Source organism: Pyrus communis, chromosome 10, assembly GCF_041283825.1.
Source record: "Pyrus communis isolate YQ-2024b chromosome 10, ASM4128382v1, whole genome shotgun sequence".
In the NCBI taxonomy this organism is placed as follows: Eukaryota; Viridiplantae; Streptophyta; class Magnoliopsida; order Rosales; family Rosaceae; genus Pyrus; species Pyrus communis.
The window spans coordinates 15,449,080-15,469,691 of record NC_142574.1 but is presented as its reverse complement, the minus strand read 5'-3'; the positions used below and the strand labels follow the sequence as shown (position 1 = coordinate 15,469,691).

Genomic DNA, 20,612 nt, shown 5'->3' with positions numbered 1-20,612 from the left:
TGTAAACCTATTAAGGACCCAATATTAACGGGTTCTTATCGTGTGACCTGATAACGACTTGAGTAGTTATCGTGTTGACCCGTAACCTGTTATTTTCGTGTCATTTACGTGTCGTATTCACGAATCGTGTAAAAAATTATCATGTCCAATCTTAGTGTGGCCTATGGCCTTATGGTTGGGGGAGGGTAGGTGATGAGGTGGGTTGGTTCTTAGAGGGTTTTTCATTTTTCCTCTAGTTCTTTATGAGTATTTTTCCCCCTTTTGGGATTCACAATTCAGAGCAAGATCCAGATCGTGTATTTAAAGGCTTAATTATAATAACCTAAGAGGCTTTACCCGCGGTCGTCCGGTAACTTGTTAGCTTTGTGTTACATCTAAAGTCCAACTAGTCTCGGATCCGATTGGCACCGCATTGATGATAAATTACGAGAAGTGTTACAAACAAGAAAGAGAAGGTATTCTAAGATACCTCTGCTTTTGTTTCTTTTTACTAAATTATCTAAATCACTAATAATAGCATATGCCAAAGGCAAAGGCCAGTAACAAAAACCTCTGTTTTGTTTCTCGCTGTTTTCTTTTCGGTCTTTAAACTAGAGAGTTTCATGGATACTTTGTAAAGAACACAAACCAATAAGGCATCCAATTCTAAGTAAATTCTTCTTCATCTTACATCGTCTATAGAGAGCTCTTCTGGCCTTCTTTTCCCCCAAGTATTTAGTTACATATTAGATCTAGTACAAAGAGTTTAGCAGCAGTTTGTAACTACAATAATATTCAAACGCATGCACGTAAAAACGCCACGAGATGATACAAACACATCAAACTCGAAACAAGAAACTCTCCGCTCTATCATTTACAATGAGGAGACCACAATTCAAACTAACATCAAACATAAAGAAGATTTGGCACAAATTAATCAAGCAATTAACTAATGCGTTTACAGGAATATTGCATCAGAGCAGGTGATTTCTGCATCTTATCTGTAATGCAAGATGCATAGCATCCACCCAGCGCGCTAGAAACTATCTTCACCGCATCTGCAGTAGAGCTCAAAGTTTTGACAGTTCAAGGAAGGGTTCCACCAACTTCTTATGCTTGGAGGAACCCCTGATCTTCCAAATAAGAAACCACTTCTTCGGCCATCTCACATGGGGAAGGACACGCTCCTCCTTTATGTGTTAATACTATCTGAAGTCAGATAAAGGATGAAAAAACAACAAATGAGAAATTCGGCTTTCGTATTTGGAATAAAACAATAAAATCAAGCACAGTATAGGCCAAAAAGGAAAATGTAACAACAGGTGAATTAAGTTTATGTGCAGCCGTAGTTACATCATACATGTCACCCCCAAGTCCAGATCATCATTCATTTTAGTCTGCATCATATCCCTACAGGCTAATTAAAAAATAAGAATTGAAATGGTCGAATGCAATTTAAAGCGACTAATTTATCTCAAATTCAAGTTCTTGACGTAGAAAATCTTTTCTTCTGGATTGCGTTTAACTATTTTATCTTTAAGTTGATATTCCCCAGCTAACATGACGTTATGCGTATTGCTCTTTAGCATGAGAAACATTTATGTATATATGATATGTGCAGTCTGTATGTACCCGCACCTGTTCAACTTTAACTTCAAAGGTGTATTCTGCTTTTCTCTAGATAGGGTACATACCTCACAATTTAGTGGTGGCTCATATGGATCATCAATCCCGGTAAATCCTGCAATGCCAGATTGACACGGTATAAGTAATGATCAGCATTTTGGACTAGGAAACTATCGAAGTGATAGACAATATGGCCATTCAACCATAAATCCTTGTGCAATGTGAAATGAAAATATGCGGTGCTTCTGAATATGGATAGTGGGATTGGCATACCTACACATTTAAATAAAACTCAACATACAAATTGCCCAGAGTTTAATTAGCAATAGAGTCACACTTAAGGGGCCTATATGAGATGTCGAAATTTACTAACATCAAAAGTAAACATGTCAATGAACAAGGGAAGAAGATTCATGGATTCACACCCACATCCACAGGTTTGCATCCCAGATAAGAATTTTCCAAGTGATTGTTTAAACAGAAGTTTCAGAAACAATAATAAGATTCACAATGTTTATTGTATTGCACGGGAAAAAGAACTATCAACATTAATATTATAGTAGCAGTAGTACCTTAAGCAGGCTGTTAAAATAAAGAAGACTCAATTCGGTAACCAAAAACCGAGATAGTAGTTTGCTTATACCTTTGATCTTCCCTGCACGTGCAAGCTTATATAGGCCTTTCGGATCTCTAGCTTCACAAACTTGAAGTGGAACGTCCATGAACACCTTTCACAAAACAAGTTCGCTTTACTGAGAACTTCTTCCAGAATTATTTCAAACATATGCTCAAAGCTCAGAGTTGAAACTTGAAAAACAGTCATCTGTTTAAGAACCAGTGAAAATACCAACCTCAATAAAATCTCCAGCAGGTAGCATTGCACGGCAGGAATCACGATCCTTTCTATAAGGAGAAATCAAGCTAGCAATACAAATAACACCAGCATCAGCAAACAATTTCGCCACCTCACCTGAATACAAAACCAAAGCCAATGCTTCATGATTATATAATGAAGTCGACAGCCATAGTTGATCTAAAAAAGGGCCTAGTTAAGCTAAAAGGAGGCATAGACATACCAATCCTCCGAATGTTCTCTGCACGATCTTCTGCTTTAAAACTAAGGTCACGATTCAAGCCATGCCTGACATTGTCCCCATCAAGAATGTACGACAACTTCCCCCTGCGGTACAAACTCCCACCCAAAGCACATGCCACCGTGCTCTTCCCTGACAAACAAAATTAATAATACACAAGTAATGAGCAACTTTCTATCGGCACATTGCCAGATGGGTATAGGTGTTGTTAGACTACCAATCCATCTATCTTTTCGGTCATCCTTCATAGATCATATCCACCAAAAATCACCCACATCTGAAATCATATGACCATTGCATCAAGGGTTTAGGATCTCTTTGTAAAACCGTATTCGTCCATTTTCTTCACTACAAATGCGTGTCATAAGGGTTTTGGATTTGTCTAATTTATTTTTTGCAAGGATGATCTACAAATAATGTTCTAAAAGATATAAGGTTCAGATCATTAAAATACAATACGGAGTGGACTCCACAAAAAACGTATTTAAAAAATTGTGGAAAAAATTGGTGCCATGAATACGCCCGCATTATATATGCATTTATATGTATGTAGGCATGTATATATGTATATACAACTTTGAATTAAGAAAATACCAACCTGAACCGCTGAGACCGGTGATCCAAATGACACAGCCCTTTTGTTTAAGCAACTTCTGCCTGTCAGTTTTGTTCAATGAGCACTCATGCCACTTAATATTGGTTGAATTTCCAACCGAAGACAACAAGCTCCCATTTTTATCTATTCAACAAGAAATAAAAAACAAATTCAAATAAAAGCTTAAAAATTTCAAATCTACATGGTAAATTGCAAATGGGTTTATGCGAAACTCAGGAAATAACCCAGTACCTGAGCTCCCGGCGTGCCCATTCAGACTCGCCGTTTTGGAACCCTCCACCTCCATGGCCTTTACTACAAACAAACCTCTGGCTTTCAAGCTATTTACAGAAGCGCCACCGCGCAAGTTCACGACCGCCAGCTGCGACCAGGACGAGGACGACGGCGGCATTTTGAGCCCGACCCGGATCCCCGGAGACGCCTCCCATTGCAGTGACTTGGCTTGCATGTCTCGCAAAATCATCAAATCCCCAAAATTTTTTTTTTCCTTGAATTTGAATTTGACGAAAATATAAATTGGGTTTTTTTCTAAAAGCCCGGAAAGATATATGTAGTGAATCTGAATGTTGATACGAATTAGAGTGTAATTTTGGTGGGGGATATTTGGAGGGAGGCCGTGGGAAAATGGAGGGTTGAGTTTGTGGCGGTGAGAGTGTTGAGGGCTGTCGGTGGGTAACAGGGGTGGATCGGTTTTAATAAAAATGTGACCGTTGGTTTTTTTTTCTCACGATGCTGTGAAACCGACTTCGTTCAAGACGCAGAAAAAACGTGCGTTACCGCCGCGATTAATTTCGACGTAATGATTCTGTTGATCGTTTGATTAAATTTGCACGTTGATGTTGCTTTAATTCGGGAGTTCCTTGTTTGTTTAATTATTTCTCTACACTTATTGTAGTTTATTGTGTTGGACTTTTAATTAAACCTATTCTAATTTTTTCAAGTAAAACTCAAATTTTAAATCTAAACTTATCCCTCAACTTGTTTCAATCATTCAATCGTTTTAACCCAAAACTTATTATTGGGGCAAATTTAGGCCAGAATTCTCGCTGGATTAGTGGGTCGCCGTCCACCATATGTGTGTATTTTGTTTAGTATTATATTTATAAATTCATTGAATCAAATAACTAATGTTGTCACATCCCAAACCGGCTTCACCGTAACAAAATATTGTCCACTTTGGGTCCCGACCACGCCCTCACGGTTTTGTTTCTCGGAACTCACGCGAGAACTTCCTAGTGCTCACTCATCCTGGGAATGCTCTCGTCTGAACTCGTCTGAACTTCCTAGTGTTCACCCATCCTGGGAAATTCCGATGGAACCCGAAACCAGTGAGTTCCCAAAAGGCCTCGTACTATATGGAGGTGGGCATGTAAAAATAAGGCTCATCACCCCCTCTCCGTTGGTCGATGCGAGATGTTACAATCCACCCCCTTAGAGACCCGACGTCCTTGTCAGCACACTCGCACCACACGACAAAGTGGCTCTGATACCATTCTGACACACCTCCAACCTGGAATGTCCACTAGGACTTCAAATCGAGCTATGTTGGTTGTCACATCCATCCCAGTCTCAGCTCTGCCGTAGCATGATATTGTCTGCTTTGGGCCGCAACCACGCCCTCACGGTTTTGTTTCTGTGAACTCACACGAGAACTTCCTAGTGGGTCACTCATCCTAGGATTGCTCTTGCCCGAACTTGCTTAACTTTAAAATTCCGATGGAACCTGAAGCCAGTGAATTCCCAAAAAGCCTTGTACTATATGGAGGTGGGCATGTAGATATAAGCCACATCGCCCCCTCTCCGTTGATCGATGTGGGATGTTACAAATAAGATCAAAATATCAATGTATTAAAAAAAATAAAAAAAATAAAAAAAGATCAAAACCAAGGGTAAAAAAAAAAAAAATTCAAACGATCTAAAATCAAATCCAACAGCTAAAATAATTTATAAAAAAAATCTTTCATGTGTTTCATATTCTTTCATAGAGTTCCACGAGTTTCATGGTATCGGTTTAGTGATTTTTCAATATTTATCAGAATCTAAATATTTTTAATTTAAAATGTTCATAAAATTAAATTACGATAGTCTACATAATTTTTTTTTTAAAGTTATTTAAAAAAAAATTTAATTCATTCTTTAATAACTAAAAGTTTAACCTAGGAAGATTGGAGCAGAAAAATTATTGTTGGGTTAAAACCTAAATTTTTTGAGTTAAAAATTTTATATTTTAACTCAAAGGTTGGATATGGTGTTGGAATGCAAGTTGCAATTTTGCATAATTAGTAATCACCCTTGACATAATTAAACTCTAGAAAAACTGTTCGTCTATCCCCTGTTATCGGGCGCAAAAATGTTCAATTAACTAACGGTTTGTGATGTCGTCCAAAATGACGTTTTAATTGTTTTTTGACAATGAAGTTTTGACGGATTTAATCCTGAAACGATCTTTATAAGTTTTGAAATTAGATTGAAATCAAACATTGGTATTCACTAATTTAGACAAACAAGTCGCATTTATAACAAATTAAGCTTTAACCTGTTAACTACATTGTAATGTTTGGAAATTGAAAGAAAATCAAGAAGAAAGCTGAAGAGAAGAAAGATCAACACAGAGAGTTTTACAGAGAGATAGATTTAGAGAGAGAAATATGCTTTTGTATTCATTGATAGAATGAAGGTTACACAACTGTTTTTATAAGGGAGAGCCTAACTACTCTAACCAACTTACTAACTGTATTGCTAACTTGTATACTTAATACTCCCCCTCAATCTCAACTGGGGAAACCCAGTTTGAGATTGGAAGAACATCTACAATCACTGAACACAATGTTGAACCATCTGCAATCTTCCATCTGCCTCTCGCAAGAGTTTCAATCGAAGAACAGCCTCCTATAAAATTGTAACACACCCTTAGGCTGGTTATAACAACTTCTTGCGGGATTACCCTTCGTGGGATTTACCGTCAACACCTTCATTTAACATTGGCTTCGGCCTTTAAACAGACAAATAACAAACTATAGTGTGGCATCGGCCTTAACTATAGCACCACGGGATTGCCCTTTGTGGATTTTACCAAAATACAACTACTCTTAACAGTGGCATCGGCCTTCACAATTTCAACAACAGAAAATCAACATCTATGTAGGATTACCCTTCGTGAGATTTACCTACTTACATCACGGAATTACCCTTCGTGGGATTTACCGTTTACAACTTCATCAAACTTCATCGTATAACCGGACTTACTGTAGATTCATGCTAACAATTGAGTTGGTTAGACTCGACATTATAGGCTGTAATAAGGAAAATACTGCACCACTCCTCAGTTAGTTGCTGAACAATCTTCTTAGACATTACATTTCTGAATTTTGACACAAACCATAATCGGAACAACCACAAAATTGTACATACCAGAATGCAAGAATTCACACGCATTGAGCATACTAGATTATCAAGGGAAGTAAGATCAACATTCCTAGACCAACCAGACTACCAGAAATTGAACCAAAACCAAATCTTTAAGCCTCCACAATTAACAATTCTTCAAGAAACCGACGAGCAAACTAGTTGACGATGACAATCGGCCTTGGAATTCATCAAACATAAAGAAATTCTCACTGAGACAAATCAACAAACAGGTAGAATGCACAGACCTTTACTTTACTAAAACCCCATAATTCTAGAACCAAGAAACTCCACCAAGAACCAATCAACTACAAATCAAGTGACGGAAGAACGGGAATTCCAAGTGCAAGGAACAGCAGAAGCCTGGAAGAGGAATTACCAAGCAGAACACGATAAATTTATGTAAATACAGCTGCGCCAAGACCCGCGTAACCTTTCAGAATACCAGCAACTATGCCACGTTGTAGAGGAAAGTTTTTGATGTTGGTTACAATCACAGCCGTGGTAAACCAAGCACTACTATTAGCGGCAACACAAAGGGCAATCCATAGCTGCAATACCATCCAGTAAGGCAGGGGCAGAATGGTGCTGCTGACGGTGAGCCAGATGATGCCGTAGCCGAAGAAGCAGGCGAGAGCGCCGATCAAAAGAATTAGCCACGGCGGGTGCTTCTTGGAAAGGAATCCGGGGATAAGGCCGAAGTTCTCGCCGATATCGTTGGCCACACCCAGCATGGTGAGCTGCTTCTGGTTGAAACCCAGAACCGACTTCAGGGAGTGGGAGTAGAGCGGGAAAGTGAAGGCATTGCCGGCTGCAATTTACACCCACACTGCCGCTCCTAGGCCGACCCACGGCCGTCGGGTGCCTGCTGCGAGTGCCGCCATTGGTGGTGGATACAAGTAGCAAAAAGCTTAAGCTCAGAGGCAAGAAGGGGTACGAGTAGCGGAAGATGAAGGCGGTGATTAGTCTGTCTGAACGAAAGATCACCAAGGATCCGACCAACCCTTTTTCGCAGTTGAGATTTCTAGGGTGTCTTGCGAGGAGAAATCCGAGCTCCTTCTGTGTCTTTCAGTCGGTCGACTCCGTCGTTGTTAAAGCTACAATCAGCGGTGCCATGGAGCAGCAGAGCAATCAGAGGACTGCCCAGCAACAAGACGAGCTCGAAGCCCCAGTCAAAATTTGCAGTGAAACCCAGATGAAATCAAAGAAAAACCTATGCGAAATCTCAGAAAAGTTTACATAAAAAGAAAGGAAGAAAGAGCACTTGTATTACGAATAAGGAAATACGCGGAAACGAAAGAAAGTAATGAAGAAAGATAGAAGAGGAATCGACCACCAAGATCCATGGCGTGAGCCTTGGTGGCTCTAATACCATGTTAACTACATTGTAATGTTTGGAAATTGAAAGAAAATCAAGAAGAAAGCTGAAGAGAAGAAAGATCAACACAGAGAGTTTTACAGAGAGAGATTTAGAGAGAGAAATATGCTTTTGTATTCATTGATAGAATGAAGGTTACACAACTGTTTTTATAAGGGAGGGCCTAACTACTCTAACCAACTTACTAACTGTATTGCTAACTTGTATACTTAATATAACCAAGAAGAAACCTTTTAGTATAGATCAAAAGTATAAATCATATGTTTATGATTGTCAATTTTGATGCGGCCTTAATCTTATTAATTTTTTTTTATAGCTGATTAGAATAATATTACATTGTGATAGTATAATAGAAGTTAATTTGTGACACACATGAGAGTTTTGATAGTAGAAAATAATATTTTAAAAAATTGTCAGAATAACTGAGAAATTTTTCAAAGTGCATGGTATTTGGGCCGTTACTTCACATGTCATAAAATAATTGAAGGGGCACACAGTGGCGGATCTACAGAGGGACCTGAGAGGTCCCAGGACCCTTCGGTGACCCTAAATCCCTGCTAAAAATTTTCCGGGGGACCCCTCGAACATGAGGTTTGAGCTGCTGTGCATGTTGCAGGTAGCAACGGAGAAGAAGACACCGCAGGGAGAAGAAAGAAAATAGGGCTTTTTAACAATTGGTCCAAAACGGCAATGTTTTGGTCAGTTGTTTTCAGTTAAAAAAAAAAAATAGGGATAAAACGTTGTCGTTTGCTTTGCTTGATGACTCAATATTGTTTTAATTTTAAAGCCCAGCCCCTGAGCCCCACATCTTTCCCCAAAGTTCTCTCTTTCCCTGCTGCTTTTCCCCCAATTCCATATTATTTGGTTCCCTCTTTCCCCCCATTTCAAAACCCTAAATTTCTAATCCCACCCGTGACGCAATCTCATATTATAATTACGTAAGTCCCATATCATACATCCACTTGTTTTAATTCTCCACTCCACCACTATTTGGTTCAAAATTCAAGTTAGTTTTTTGGAATTCTAATCTTATCTCAATTAAATTATATTAGATATTGATGGAGATTTTTAGTCTATTAATGATGTGATTGTTGATATGTTTTATGTTTGTATACTCATTTTATCATTGGAATTTAGATGGAATTTTTGTTTATTGATTAATTGGTATATGTTTTGTGTTTTTGGTTAAATGTGTAGTTTAGAAATAAGAAATATGAAAAGATTTTTCCCCCCAAATGGTAAGTCAATATCTGTTAAGTCTCTGAACGTTCGATCGAGTGCTTCAAATGCATGACGATGCGTCATTGTTGCTTCATCCCAAATAATTGCCTTTGCCTTTTGTATTAGCTTTGCTAAATCAGATTGTTTACCGATCGAACACATCGATGATGCATCGAGACTAAGTGGTATCTTGAATTTAGAATGTGTTGTCCTCCCACCAGGCAATATCGTAGCTGCTATTCCAGATGATGATGTTGCTAATACTATGTGCCCCAACCTTCTCAAGCTTGCTAACAATGCGCGATATAAGTAAGTTTTTCCAGTTCCACCGGGACCATCCACAAAAAAAGTTGCATTATCCGATCGTTGAACTGCACCCATTATTATGTTAAACGCACTTTTTTGGTCATCATTTAAGCGTTCAATTGCATCAAGATCTTGTTGTGGAACACATATGGATATTTCATCTTCAATACATCCTGTCAGTCCTGAACTTGATTCATTTCCTCTTGTCATTTGGGGCAAATCAAACTCGTTTATACTCTTATTAAATTGAACCAAAAGTATGTTCAACTCACGCAAGAGTATGTTGGTAGCAAGTGTGGGAGTTATGTTAGTCATGGAAACATAATCTTCCATCATGAATGGATAGAACTCATCCCATAACCCTCGAACACCAATTGGTGCACAATATACCAATATGGTGACGAATAATCTTCTTAAAGCCGACGACATCTGAATTGTGGAGGCCTCTAACAAACATTGTCGAATACTGTCATCTCTTTCTAACAAACCTCGTTGTTCTGCTGCCTGCTTAAATGTTGGATGCAAAACCCCATTAACTGTTCTCAAGTTTGTGAAGGATGTTGGTCCTCTAACATGATTAAGAAGAATCTGAAGGTAAAATTTTTCGCCTTCAGCAGGTGAAACTGCATATATTCGTCCAATAACCTTGTTACGATTCATTCTTTTAGACCACTTTCTTTGAGCTTGAATCCATCTGTAATGTGATGGTATCTCCATGTATAAATAATGTCGCGCTTCTGCATCCACATGATTAAGTGTAAAAAATTCAGTCAACATTGTCTTTCTTGTACTATCATCATGTAGAATATTTGTTATACTCTCATCGGCACGAAACTGAACTTGGTGCATATTAGGAAGATGTATTTGCATTCGCTCAACAGATGGGTAAATTCGATTAATAATGAACTTGAATATCTTCCATAATGCCTCTGGTGCGCAAACCCATCTTGCATCCTGAAACTGCTTTATTTCATCGTATTGAGGGTCTGATTGCACTTCAACTGTCACTCTGTCTGGGCCTTTGTAAACATACTTATATAAGTACTTGACACTTTTTATGCTTGCAAAAATTTCAACATTGATGTGACAATCATACCTTAACAGCAACCATGGATTATATGGAATGACCCAACTATTATCAACCATTATGTTTCCTTGTCGATTAAGTGAGACGGGCAATCGATTTCCTCGCCTTTGATAAATTGGATATGAATCATTCCCTTGAACAGTGACTGGTGCAAATGGTTTGGGAAACTTTCTCTTACAACTCCCATTTTTCATACATGGAGATTGAAGATTATGAATCCCACACGGGCCATGAATCATATGCTTTAACACCACATTATAAAGTTGAGGCTCTACATCTTCATTTGGTATTTCAGCTCTAACAATTCGGTCATACTCATCTGGATTATTGATCTTATCATTTTCATCTAACACCACCAGCATATGCACATGTGGAAGACCACGTTTCTAAAACTCAATAACGTATGTGTAAGCAACAACACTGCCCAATACCCCCTTTTCGATGATGTCTTCTTTTAGTTGCTCAAGTTTTGCACGAAATACTCTAGTGAGTAAGTCAGGGCGATCTTGTGGAGTTTGTCCAGCGAGTAATTCGCTTTTGATTTCTTCCCAACTTGGGTTACATGTCATGGTAATAAAAAGATCTGGTTTTCCGAATCTTTGAACCAAAGTCATTGCGTCTTGATATCGTTGGTACATGTCACGTGGGCTTCCAACAAATGATGATGGTAAAATAATTCTACGCCCGATGCTACCTAATAATTTTTTATTTTCAATTAGCTATATATATTGTACACAGTTTAAACAAAGTTATATTTCTAAATAACGATGACTGAAACGATATATATACCTGCATTGTGTTGACCTGCATTTAGAGAGTCTTCAAGTCCTTTGTAGAGATCCGCTCTAACTGTGGCTTGATTAGAACGCAACCATCTAAGTTTTTGTGATTCAATTTTAATGTAGTTATCTACAGCATATTGTTGCAAGAGACGTCCACCTCGAAGCAAAAGTGATGATCCATTATGGCGTATCTGCAAAAGCAAATTTCATATGTTGCTTTTAATATAGGAATCATCATTCATCTATATATACCGGGAAATAAATTATGTTATTAATACAAACCTGTAACATATAAGCATAATAGTCACAACATGTTATTGCTCTTCCACCATCATCACGACTGTTAACATCCCATCCATATGTACCGTAAGGCAGCAATAGTGGATATTGTAAGGGATCATAAAATCCAACATAGTCTCGGACGTGAGAAAGTCTTCCACTAATTGTCTCCACCACGATATCCCTTCCATTTGCAATTGTGGCATTATCTCCATCTATTATAATTGCCGCAACTTGTGATGCTGATGGTAGACTATACTGACGCCGATCTATAGGTTGCTCTTTTAGGATCAACTTGCAATTCGGCAAATCTTGGCTTTGTCCGAGGCTTCGCAATGTATGAACAAAAGGATTATGGTTGTTCAACATATGGATTACTTTTACCAATTGGTTTGCTAACAAAGGCCCAGACAAAAGGATTACTTTTACCAATTGGTTTGCAGCCCTGTTCTATTTGCAGAACAGTGCCTCATGTTTATTACAATCATCTTAATTAGTTAGACTTTCAATTTAATGTCATATAACTATTCTTACTCTTCAGCTTAATATTAGGACGTGCTATTACTTGGAGAAATACTACTATGTTTGACACTATTTGACCAATTAGTTAGACTTTCAAAAATCTTGGTTTTACAGAACATGTTTATCATTTCAATTAAATTATATGGACATTTGTGACGTAGCCATTTCTTATTTAACAAAAAAAGATGTACTGAATTAAGCTAAACTGTTTTATGATGTAATATTTATAGCGTTGTCAGGAATAACCTCAATTATTTCAGTTGGCTTAGCTTGGTCTTCTCTTGGCCGATTCTTTATCAACTCCTCTTGCTTAACCTCAATTATTTCAGTTGGCATTGGTTGCAGACCCATTTCTTGAGGCTCGAAGAAAAAGGAAGGGGGGAAGTGTATTCTTGCCATAGATTTTCTGTTGGGAGTGAGCATTGAAGAAAAGGGAAGGTGATAACAGCGGAAGAGGTGGCTTTTTGCTTTTGGCCTTTTGTTTTCTTCATTTTGCTTAATGTTGAGACTTGAGAAAAGAACTTCTAATGTTGAACCCCAATTCGAGAAGATAATGTGAAGAAAACAAATATTCGTAATTGTTATTATGTCCAAGATCAAACCAATTATGAACAATTGCTGTCCTCTAACAAAAAAAATTTTGACCCATGTTTAGTTATTCATAATCTTCTTCGTAATCTCAAATATCCATGTAGTCCAAAATCATCCCTAAACACCAGTGGGGTTCGAGAAGGATTTTGAATATCATAATTGGTTTAAAATTCTACTCATCCAGTTGACATAAAAATTAAAACTCTATAAACAATGCTAATTTATAAAAGAAAAAAAACATTAAAGCTAAATCATATCCAAGTCCTAACACCAACCGAGAAGTGTATATAAGCCCGTCATTTCCTTGCACTGATACTTATTACACTTCAAAAGTATTTTGTGATCATTTTATTTTGTTCTTTTGTATTATAGTGATGTGTAGATAAATGCTTTTCCTTCTTTCTGTTCATAGGCATCTACGTAGACTTTTTCGTATTTATGGAATGTCACAGAATTTGTATTCAATTTAGGTTCATTTATTTTTTAATTTTTTAGATAAATTTTTTCATGGAGCGTGGTCAAAGTCGTGCAAGACAATGGCGTCAATCATTGAGTCCTGAAGAACATCAAAGATATCTAGCTCGACGACGTCTAATAGCACAAGAAAAAAGACAACAAATTCCAACTCTATATGATGATCATACTATGACATCCCACAGTAACATACAACAAGAAATTCCTGGTATTTATTTCATGTTCCTTTTTCTTTAACTCATACTAACGCAAAAAAATAAAAAAAAAATCTAATTTCTAATTTTTCTTTTAACTATGCAACAAGTAGGTCCCAATAATATACAAGAACGGGTTCAGTTGGCTAACTATGATGTTGAGGTCGACCCCAGTAATATAGAACAACAAATTCCTGGTATTTATTTCAATTTCTTTATTTGTATTTGTTTCACACTTAAAAAATTAGGTTATTTTTTAAGAACAAAATTTTGTGAATTGAAATCTCATTGTATTCTTTTCTTCGATACTTTCATATTGATCTCAATGTTGTAGTTATTTTTAGTGGTAGTCTTACGAAATATTAGACTCACAACTAAATATATTAAATATTAAAGAAATTTTTTTTAACTAATCGTATTATAATGTGGTCTATTTATTAGAACAAATTGAGCATGAAAGCGCGAATTCAAGGGTTTTGTCAGATATCACAAATCATGATGACCAAACTTCTACTAGAATGCGTTGTCATATGGGACAGTTGGCACATTCAAATAGATCACAAATATCTTATGGGATGCTCTCAATTCCTCCCCACAATGGTGAGCTTAGTATATAATTCTATCTTTATATAGATATATGATTAGTTACAAAGAAAATTCTTATACTGAATGTTGGATATTCATGTAAAAATATCAGAAGAAGAACATGCAAATAGAACCAATTGTCATGCGCGCCAAACCAGAGGAAGAAGAAACCACAATTGTGCTAGAAATTATAATGGGAATCGGGGTATCCTAGGTTGCCAATTATCTCCTCCAACCACATGTCCGTACTGCTATACACGATTGTTTGCTCGAGAAACTTTGAATATGTGTTGCTTGAAAGGAAGAATTGTTTTACCCCCAATACAGTCCCCACCAGAAATGGTTGCTCTTTTCTCTGACCAAACAAATGAGGGTAGACACTTTAGGCAAAATATTCGAGCTTACAATCATGCATTTGCATTCACTTCAATGGGAGTACACGTGGATGAAAGAATTAATATTGGTGGTCGTGGGATTTACACATTTCGTGCTCAAGGTGCATTATATCATAAGATTGGTGGACTTTTACCAAATGAAGGGAACAGACCGCGATTTTTACAAGCTTATATATATGACACTGAGCATGAAGTTGAAAACCGAATGTGTGAAAGTGAAGTTTTAGATAGACGTGTGGTTGAAAAGATACAACATATGTTGAACAACCATAATCCTTTTGTTCATACATTGCGAAGCCTCGGACAAAGCCAAGATTTGCCGAATTGCAAGTTGATCCTAAAAGAGCAACCTATAGATCGGCGTCAGTATAGTCTACCATCAGCATCACAAGTTGCGGCAATTATAATAGATGGAGATAATGCCACAATTGCAAATGGAAGGGATATCGTGGTGGAGACAATTAGTGGAAGACTTTCTCACGTCCGAGACTATGTTGGATTTTATGATCCCTTACAATATCCACTATTGCTGCCTTACGGTACATATGGATGGGATGTTAACAGTCGTGATGATGGTGGAAGAGCAATAACATGTTGTGACTATTATGCTTATATGTTACAGGTTTGTATTAATAACATAATTTATTTCCCGGTATATATAGATGAATGATGATTCCTATATTAAAAGCAACATATGAAATTTGCTTTTGCAGATACGTCATAATGGATCATCACTTTTGCTTCGAGGTGGACGTCTCTTGCAACAATATGCTGTAGATAACTACATTAAAATTGAATCACAAAAACTTAGATGGTTGCGTTCTAATCAAGCCACAGTTAGAGCGGATCTCTACAAAGGACTTGAAGACTCTCTAAATGCAGGTCAACACAATGCAGGTATATATATCGTTTCAGTCATCGTTATTTAGAAATATAACTTTGTTTAAACTGTGTACAATATATATAGCTAATTGAAAATAAAAAATTATTAGGTAGCATCGGGCGTAGAATTATTTTACCATCATCATTTGTTGGAAGCCCACGTGACATGTACCAACGATATCAAGACGCAATGACTTTGGTTCAAAGATTCGGAAAGCCAGATCTTTTTATTACCATGACATGTAACCCAAGTTGGGAAGAAATCAAAAGCGAATTACTCGCTGGACAGACAAACTCCACAAGATCGCCCTGACTTACTCACTAGAGTATTTCGTGCAAAACTTGAGCAACTAAAAGAAGACATCATCGAAAAGGGGGTATTGGGCAGTGTTGTTGCTTACGCATACGTTATTGAGTTTCAGAAACGTGGTCTTCCACATGTGCATATGCTGGTGGTGTTAGATGAAAATGATAAGATCAATAATCCAGATGAGTATGACCGAATTGTTAGAGCTGAAATACCAAATGAAGATGTAGAGCCTCAACTTTATAATGTGGTGTTAAAGCATATGATTCATGGCCCGTGTGGGATTCATAATCTTCAATCTCCATGTATGAAAAATGGGAGTTGTAAGAGAAAGTTTCCCAAACCATTTGCACCAGTCACTGTTCAAGGGAATGATTCGTATCCAATTTATCAAAGGCGAGGAAATCGATTGCCCGTCTCACTTAATCGACAAGGAAACATAATGGTTGATAATAGTTGGGTCATTCCATATAATCCATGGTTGCTGTTAAGGTATGATTGTCACATCAATGTTGAAATTTGTGCAAGCATAAAAAGTGTCAATTACTTATATAAGTATGTTTACAAAGGCCCAGACAGAGTGACAGTTGAAGTGCAATCAGACCCTCAATACGATGAAATAAAGCAGTTTCAGGATGCAAGATGGGTTTGCGCACCAGAGGCATTATGGAAGATATTCAAGTTCATTATTAATCGAATTTACCCATCTGTTGAGCGAATGCAAATACATCTTCCTAATATGCACCAAGTTCAGTTTCGTGCCGATGAGAGTATAACAAATATTCTACATGATGATAGTACAAGAAAGACAATGTTGACTGAATTTTTTACACTTAATCATGTGGATGCAGAAGCGCGACATTATTTATACATGGAGATACCATCACATTACAGATGGATTCAAGCTCAAAGAAAGTGGTCTAAAAGAATGAATCGTAACAAGGTTATTGGACGAATATATGCAGTTTCACCTGCTGAAGGCGAAAAATTTTACCTTCGGATTCTTCTTAATCATGTTAGAGGACCAACATCCTTCACAAACTTGAGAACAGTTAATGGGGTTTTGCATCCAACATTTAAGCAGGCAGCAGAACAACGAGGTTTGTTAGAAAGAGATGACAGTATTCGACAATGTTTGTTAGAGGCCTCCACAATTCAGATGTCGTCGGCTTTAAGAAGATTATTCGTCACCATATTGGTATATTGTGCACCAATTGGTGTTCGAGGGTTATGGGATGAGTTCTATCCATTCATGATGGAAGATTATGTTTCCATGACTAACATAACTCCCACACTTGCTACCAACATACTCTTGCGTGAGTTGAACATACTTTTGGTTCAATTTAATAAGAGTATAAACGAGTTTGATTTGCCCCAAATGACAAGAGGAAATGAATCAAGTTCAGGACTGACAGGATGTATTGAAGATGAAATATCCATATGTGTTCCACAACAAGATCTTGATGCAATTGAACGCTTAAATGATGACCAAAAAAGTGCGTTTAACATAATAATGGGTGCAGTTCAACGATCGGATAATGCAACTTTTTTTGTGGATGGTCCCGGTGGAACTGGAAAAACTTACTTATATCGCGCATTGTTAGCAAGCTTGAGAAGGTTGGGGCACATAGTATTAGCAACAGCATCATCTGGAATAGCAGCTACGATATTGCCTGGTGGGAGGACAACACATTCTAAATTGAGAAATTAATCAGAAATCATAGATGAAAGTTCAGAAACTCAACAATGATTCCGAACAGAACCTTGAGTACCCACATTGTTTTTTTAACCAATTCAACCGAACCTTTAAACGAAAGAAAGAAAGCAGAGAACCCAGTTGAGGAAAAGCCTTAGAGAATCATGTGGTAATCTATTGAGCCTCTTATTGTAATACTAAGATGATAAACATGCTATAATTTGTGTTATATTAAGATGATAAACATGCTATAATTTTTCTGAATCAAAATTCCTTTTCAATCCTTTTCTGATTGAGAGGATTTAAAAATCCCCGTGTTCTAAATTTTCAGAATCTCTAATCACTGAAGAATTACACTATATAGTGAATAAATTTGAAGAAAAGCTTCAAAGTTGTATATAAAAAACTTTAAGAAGAACGATCGCAACTCACACGGCCGTGGGGATTTCTAGATTGCTCCCAATAGATTGTGTGGATATCCGAAACCTTAAGGAACCGGGAACTGTACAGCTCAATATTCAGGTACGAGCTTAGGTTCAACTATGGAAATTCCTTGTCCGATCTAATTTGTCTAAATCAAATTTCCATTTGAAATCAATGCAACAAACAAAATTAATACATAATTCAAAAGGTGGTGTACCTGATTTTGAAAAGCCCCTTGCATGCAAAGCACAAAACCCAGGTTTAGCAATGGTGAATGCAGCAGAGACAAAATTAAAACCAATTGTAATCAAATCGAAACCCCAACTAAACACTCGAGGTATTCCAATGTCCTTTCCCAGCAAATGAATTAGAGATGGACCAAATTAGTGATATGAATTGGTGAAAATTGGATGAAGAATAATTAAATCAAGGTTGAGAAACCCTAAAAGCATGCATTTTGTTGAATGAAAAGATGAAATCAAAAGCTAAATAGTAAGGAAAGTTGGGGTTAGGGATTTGCACAAAATGGAAAACTTACTTAAATATTGCGATCGGGAGAGAGAGGAGCAACGGCCAGGAGGCTGGGCTCCTGAAAGTGGGCATCCGGGATCGAAGGTGTGAAGAAGGATGGGTTCCACGCCGCGTCTCGGAGTCTGGTTTCGAAAATTGGGCTCTTTTCGATTATTCATTTGTATATAGTGGTTGTATGTGGGTAGTTATTGTGTAACCTTCAACTGAACTCAGATCGTGGGAATCATAAACTGCTTTCTAGTTTTGATCGTGGGAATCGTCAAAATCTCTGGTTCGATCATGGGAAGTTGAAGCAGAACTGATAAACTAAGAACTGTCTTTTTTTTTCACTTGTCTCCCGCGTTTCAAATTCTATAGTTAATGTTTTTACCTTTTTATCCCTCTTTTGGTATTGAATCCTTGATTTGCGCTCTATCAATAAGTAAGGGTATTTTAGGGGTTTAGAATGCTTCACCAAACTAGGGCTCTCACTTTATATATATATATATATATATATATATATTAGCGTATATAAATCACACTTCTCCAAGTGAAATACTCAAGTCAAGTCGTCTCCCAAAAGCAAAGCACCTTAAAGACAAAAGTAGTCCTATAACCCTACCGAAACGTAATAGAACGGTGGAAAAGCAGGAGAACGCTGCCTTTGAAGAAAACCAAGGAAGTTTCCACTTTCCAGTGAAAATTCATCAGAAACACGATCTAATTACTGGACGGACGGTTGAAGATTCGAAGAAAGCTTCCTTGAGAGATATAAAAAAAAAAAAAAAAGGTGTTTAACAGTGTATAAAAAGACAAACCATACCCCAATTGATGAGATTAATAGCTCCACTTTATGCGATGCTTTACTTATTAGTGCTTGTAGAATCCATGGCAATTCTGATTGCTGAGATTACCGTTCTAATCTGCTTATGACTACATAATCTCGAATAGCGTAATTGACGAACTACAAGTCCGTTGTAATTGTTAGAGTAAACTTTTGTCAATGTGAAAGATTCCAAGGCTGTGGACATTGACTAAAATCAGAATCAATGGCATTTTATAAAATATGTGCGGGTATGACAAGTAAAAATCATGAATTCCTTATTGCCCCCAACTCTTGGAACTCAATTCCCACCTTCCACCAAGGAATCCAATTCCTCCAAAAGGAGGAGTTGAATTCCATTTTTATGTGGCCCCGGTAATTTTGACTAACTATTCATTTCTTAGTAAATATAAGAATGATTCATAATCAGAATCGGACTCCTCTTTTTTTATTTCAATTTTCAAAGTTTTTGTTTTCATCCTTCCCATGAACCTTGCATCATCCTTTTCCATTCCTCACTTCTCCATATACTTTCTCTTTATCTCTAGGAACAAATGAAAACTAAAAATGAAGTGGTTATCGAATTGACAAAGAAATTCATAGCATTCAATCCCAAAGCAGCAAACTCATCAGAGAATACTCTACAGTACTAATCCAAAACGGTGGAGCCATCATCAGTGACAAAAAGATTGTTGTATAACAAAAAAACCTTAAGCGTTCAACCAGAGATTCGTGACTATATGCTCAATATAAACCATATCAGTTGTACGGGTCACCAAATATACACAGTCAAAGTAAAACCCGAATCGGTGGCCATATAACCAACAGCCCCACCCAAAACATTCAACCATTTGAGATGTTGATATATGTTGATGTATTATTAACACAAAACACTACTATTTAATTGTATTCTCGAGCTATGTAAGTTTGTGTAAACTTTTTAGATGTATATTTAGACTGCAACTGGGTAAGATTTCAATTTGCAATTAATACTTTGGTCTCTACTGAGTGTGACACACTATACATATATTTCAAAGGTTGAAAAGTTCAACAATGCATCACATAATTGACAGATGGGAAATAACTCATTCAGCTTATGTGTCATTCCAATACACCCATGACTCGCCATTGCATTCACATAGAACTTTTGTGAAAAATCAAGAGTGGTTGTAACATCCTACATTGCCCAGGGGAGTGGATCATCTAAGCCTTATATGTATATGTCCACCTCCATATAGCACGAGGCCTTTTGGGAGCTCATTGGCTTCGGAGTTCATCCGAACTTTGAAGCTAAGCAAGTTTGGGCGAGAGCATTCCCAAAATGGGTGACCCATTGAGAAGTTCTCATGTGAGTTCCCAGAAACAAAACCGTGAGGGCGTGGTCAGGGCCCAAAGCGGACAATATCGTGCTACGGTGGAGTCGAGCTCAGGTTGTGA

The 20,612-nt window shown here is 37.4% G+C and overlaps 4 protein-coding genes across 4 annotated transcripts; 2 read left to right on the top strand and 2 right to left on the bottom strand.

The window, feature by feature from the left end:
- Positions 1 to 610: 610 nt before the first annotated feature.
- Positions 611 to 4,097, bottom strand: LOC137729651 (adenylyl-sulfate kinase 3). The gene is made up of 7 exons (XM_068468647.2): positions 3,547 to 4,097; positions 3,298 to 3,438; positions 2,682 to 2,831; positions 2,457 to 2,575; positions 2,249 to 2,333; positions 1,674 to 1,720; positions 611 to 1,188 (listed from the first exon to the last, which is right to left on the bottom strand). The coding sequence occupies exons 1-7, from the start codon at positions 3,776 to 3,778 to the stop codon at positions 1,090 to 1,092; spliced, it is 873 nt and encodes a 290-aa protein (XP_068324748.2). The 5' UTR covers positions 3,779 to 4,097; the 3' UTR covers positions 611 to 1,089.
- Positions 4,098 to 8,603: 4,506 nt separating this feature from the next.
- Positions 8,604 to 12,646, bottom strand: LOC148693573 (uncharacterized). Its single transcript, XM_088678055.1, has 5 exons — positions 12,542 to 12,646; positions 11,777 to 12,223; positions 11,502 to 11,685; positions 9,428 to 11,058; positions 8,604 to 8,699 (listed from the first exon to the last, which is right to left on the bottom strand). Exons 1-5 carry the CDS (start codon positions 12,644 to 12,646, stop codon positions 8,604 to 8,606), a joined length of 2,463 nt encoding a protein of 820 aa, XP_088534181.1.
- Positions 12,647 to 13,393: 747 nt separating this feature from the next.
- LOC148693572 (uncharacterized) lies at positions 13,394 to 15,204 on the top strand. The gene is made up of 4 exons (XM_088677593.1): positions 13,394 to 13,568; positions 13,668 to 13,751; positions 13,996 to 14,154; positions 14,252 to 15,204. The coding sequence occupies exons 1-4, from the start codon at positions 13,394 to 13,396 to the stop codon at positions 15,202 to 15,204; spliced, it is 1,371 nt and encodes a 456-aa protein (XP_088533719.1).
- Positions 15,205 to 15,862: 658 nt separating this feature from the next.
- Positions 15,863 to 17,434, top strand: LOC148693571 (uncharacterized). The gene has a single exon (XM_088678054.1). The coding sequence runs from the start codon at positions 15,863 to 15,865 to the stop codon at positions 17,432 to 17,434; it is 1,572 nt and encodes a 523-aa protein (XP_088534180.1).
- The last annotated feature ends 3,178 nt before the right edge of the window (positions 17,435 to 20,612 follow it).

Bases quoted from the DNA above. Each gene is read 5' to 3' on its own strand.
- LOC137729651 (XM_068468647.2), bottom strand. From the start codon at position 3,778: ATGATTTTGCGAGACATGCAAGCCAAGTCACTGCAATGGGAGGCGTCT. The intron at 2,334-2,456 runs GTTGGTATTTTC...GTTTTGTGAAAG, and splicing joins CTGCTGGAGATTTTATTGAG to GTGTTCATGGACGTTCCACT. The intron at 1,189-1,673 runs GTATGTACCCTA...ATCTGACTTCAG, and splicing joins AGCCACCACTAAATTGTGAG to ATAGTATTAACACATAAAGG.
- LOC148693573 (XM_088678055.1), bottom strand. From the start codon at position 12,646: ATGGGTCTGCAACCAATGCCAACTGAAATAATTGAGGTTAAGCAAGAG. The intron at 11,686-11,776 runs GTTTGTATTAAT...TTGCTTTTGCAG, and splicing joins ATTATGCTTATATGTTACAG to ATACGCCATAATGGATCATC. The intron at 11,059-11,501 runs GTATATATATCG...TGGTGGTGTTAG, and splicing joins TGCAGGTCAACACAATGCAG to ATGAAAATGATAAGATCAAT.
- LOC148693572 (XM_088677593.1), top strand. From the start codon at position 13,394: ATGGAGCGTGGTCAAAGTCGTGCAAGACAATGGCGTCAATCATTGAGT. The intron at 13,569-13,667 runs GTATTTATTTCA...TGCAACAAGTAG, and splicing joins CATACAACAAGAAATTCCTG to GTCCCAATAATATACAAGAA. The intron at 14,155-14,251 runs GTGAGCTTAGTA...TAAAAATATCAG, and splicing joins CTCAATTCCTCCCCACAATG to AAGAAGAACATGCAAATAGA.
- LOC148693571 (XM_088678054.1), top strand. From the start codon at position 15,863: ATGCTGGTGGTGTTAGATGAAAATGATAAGATCAATAATCCAGATGAG.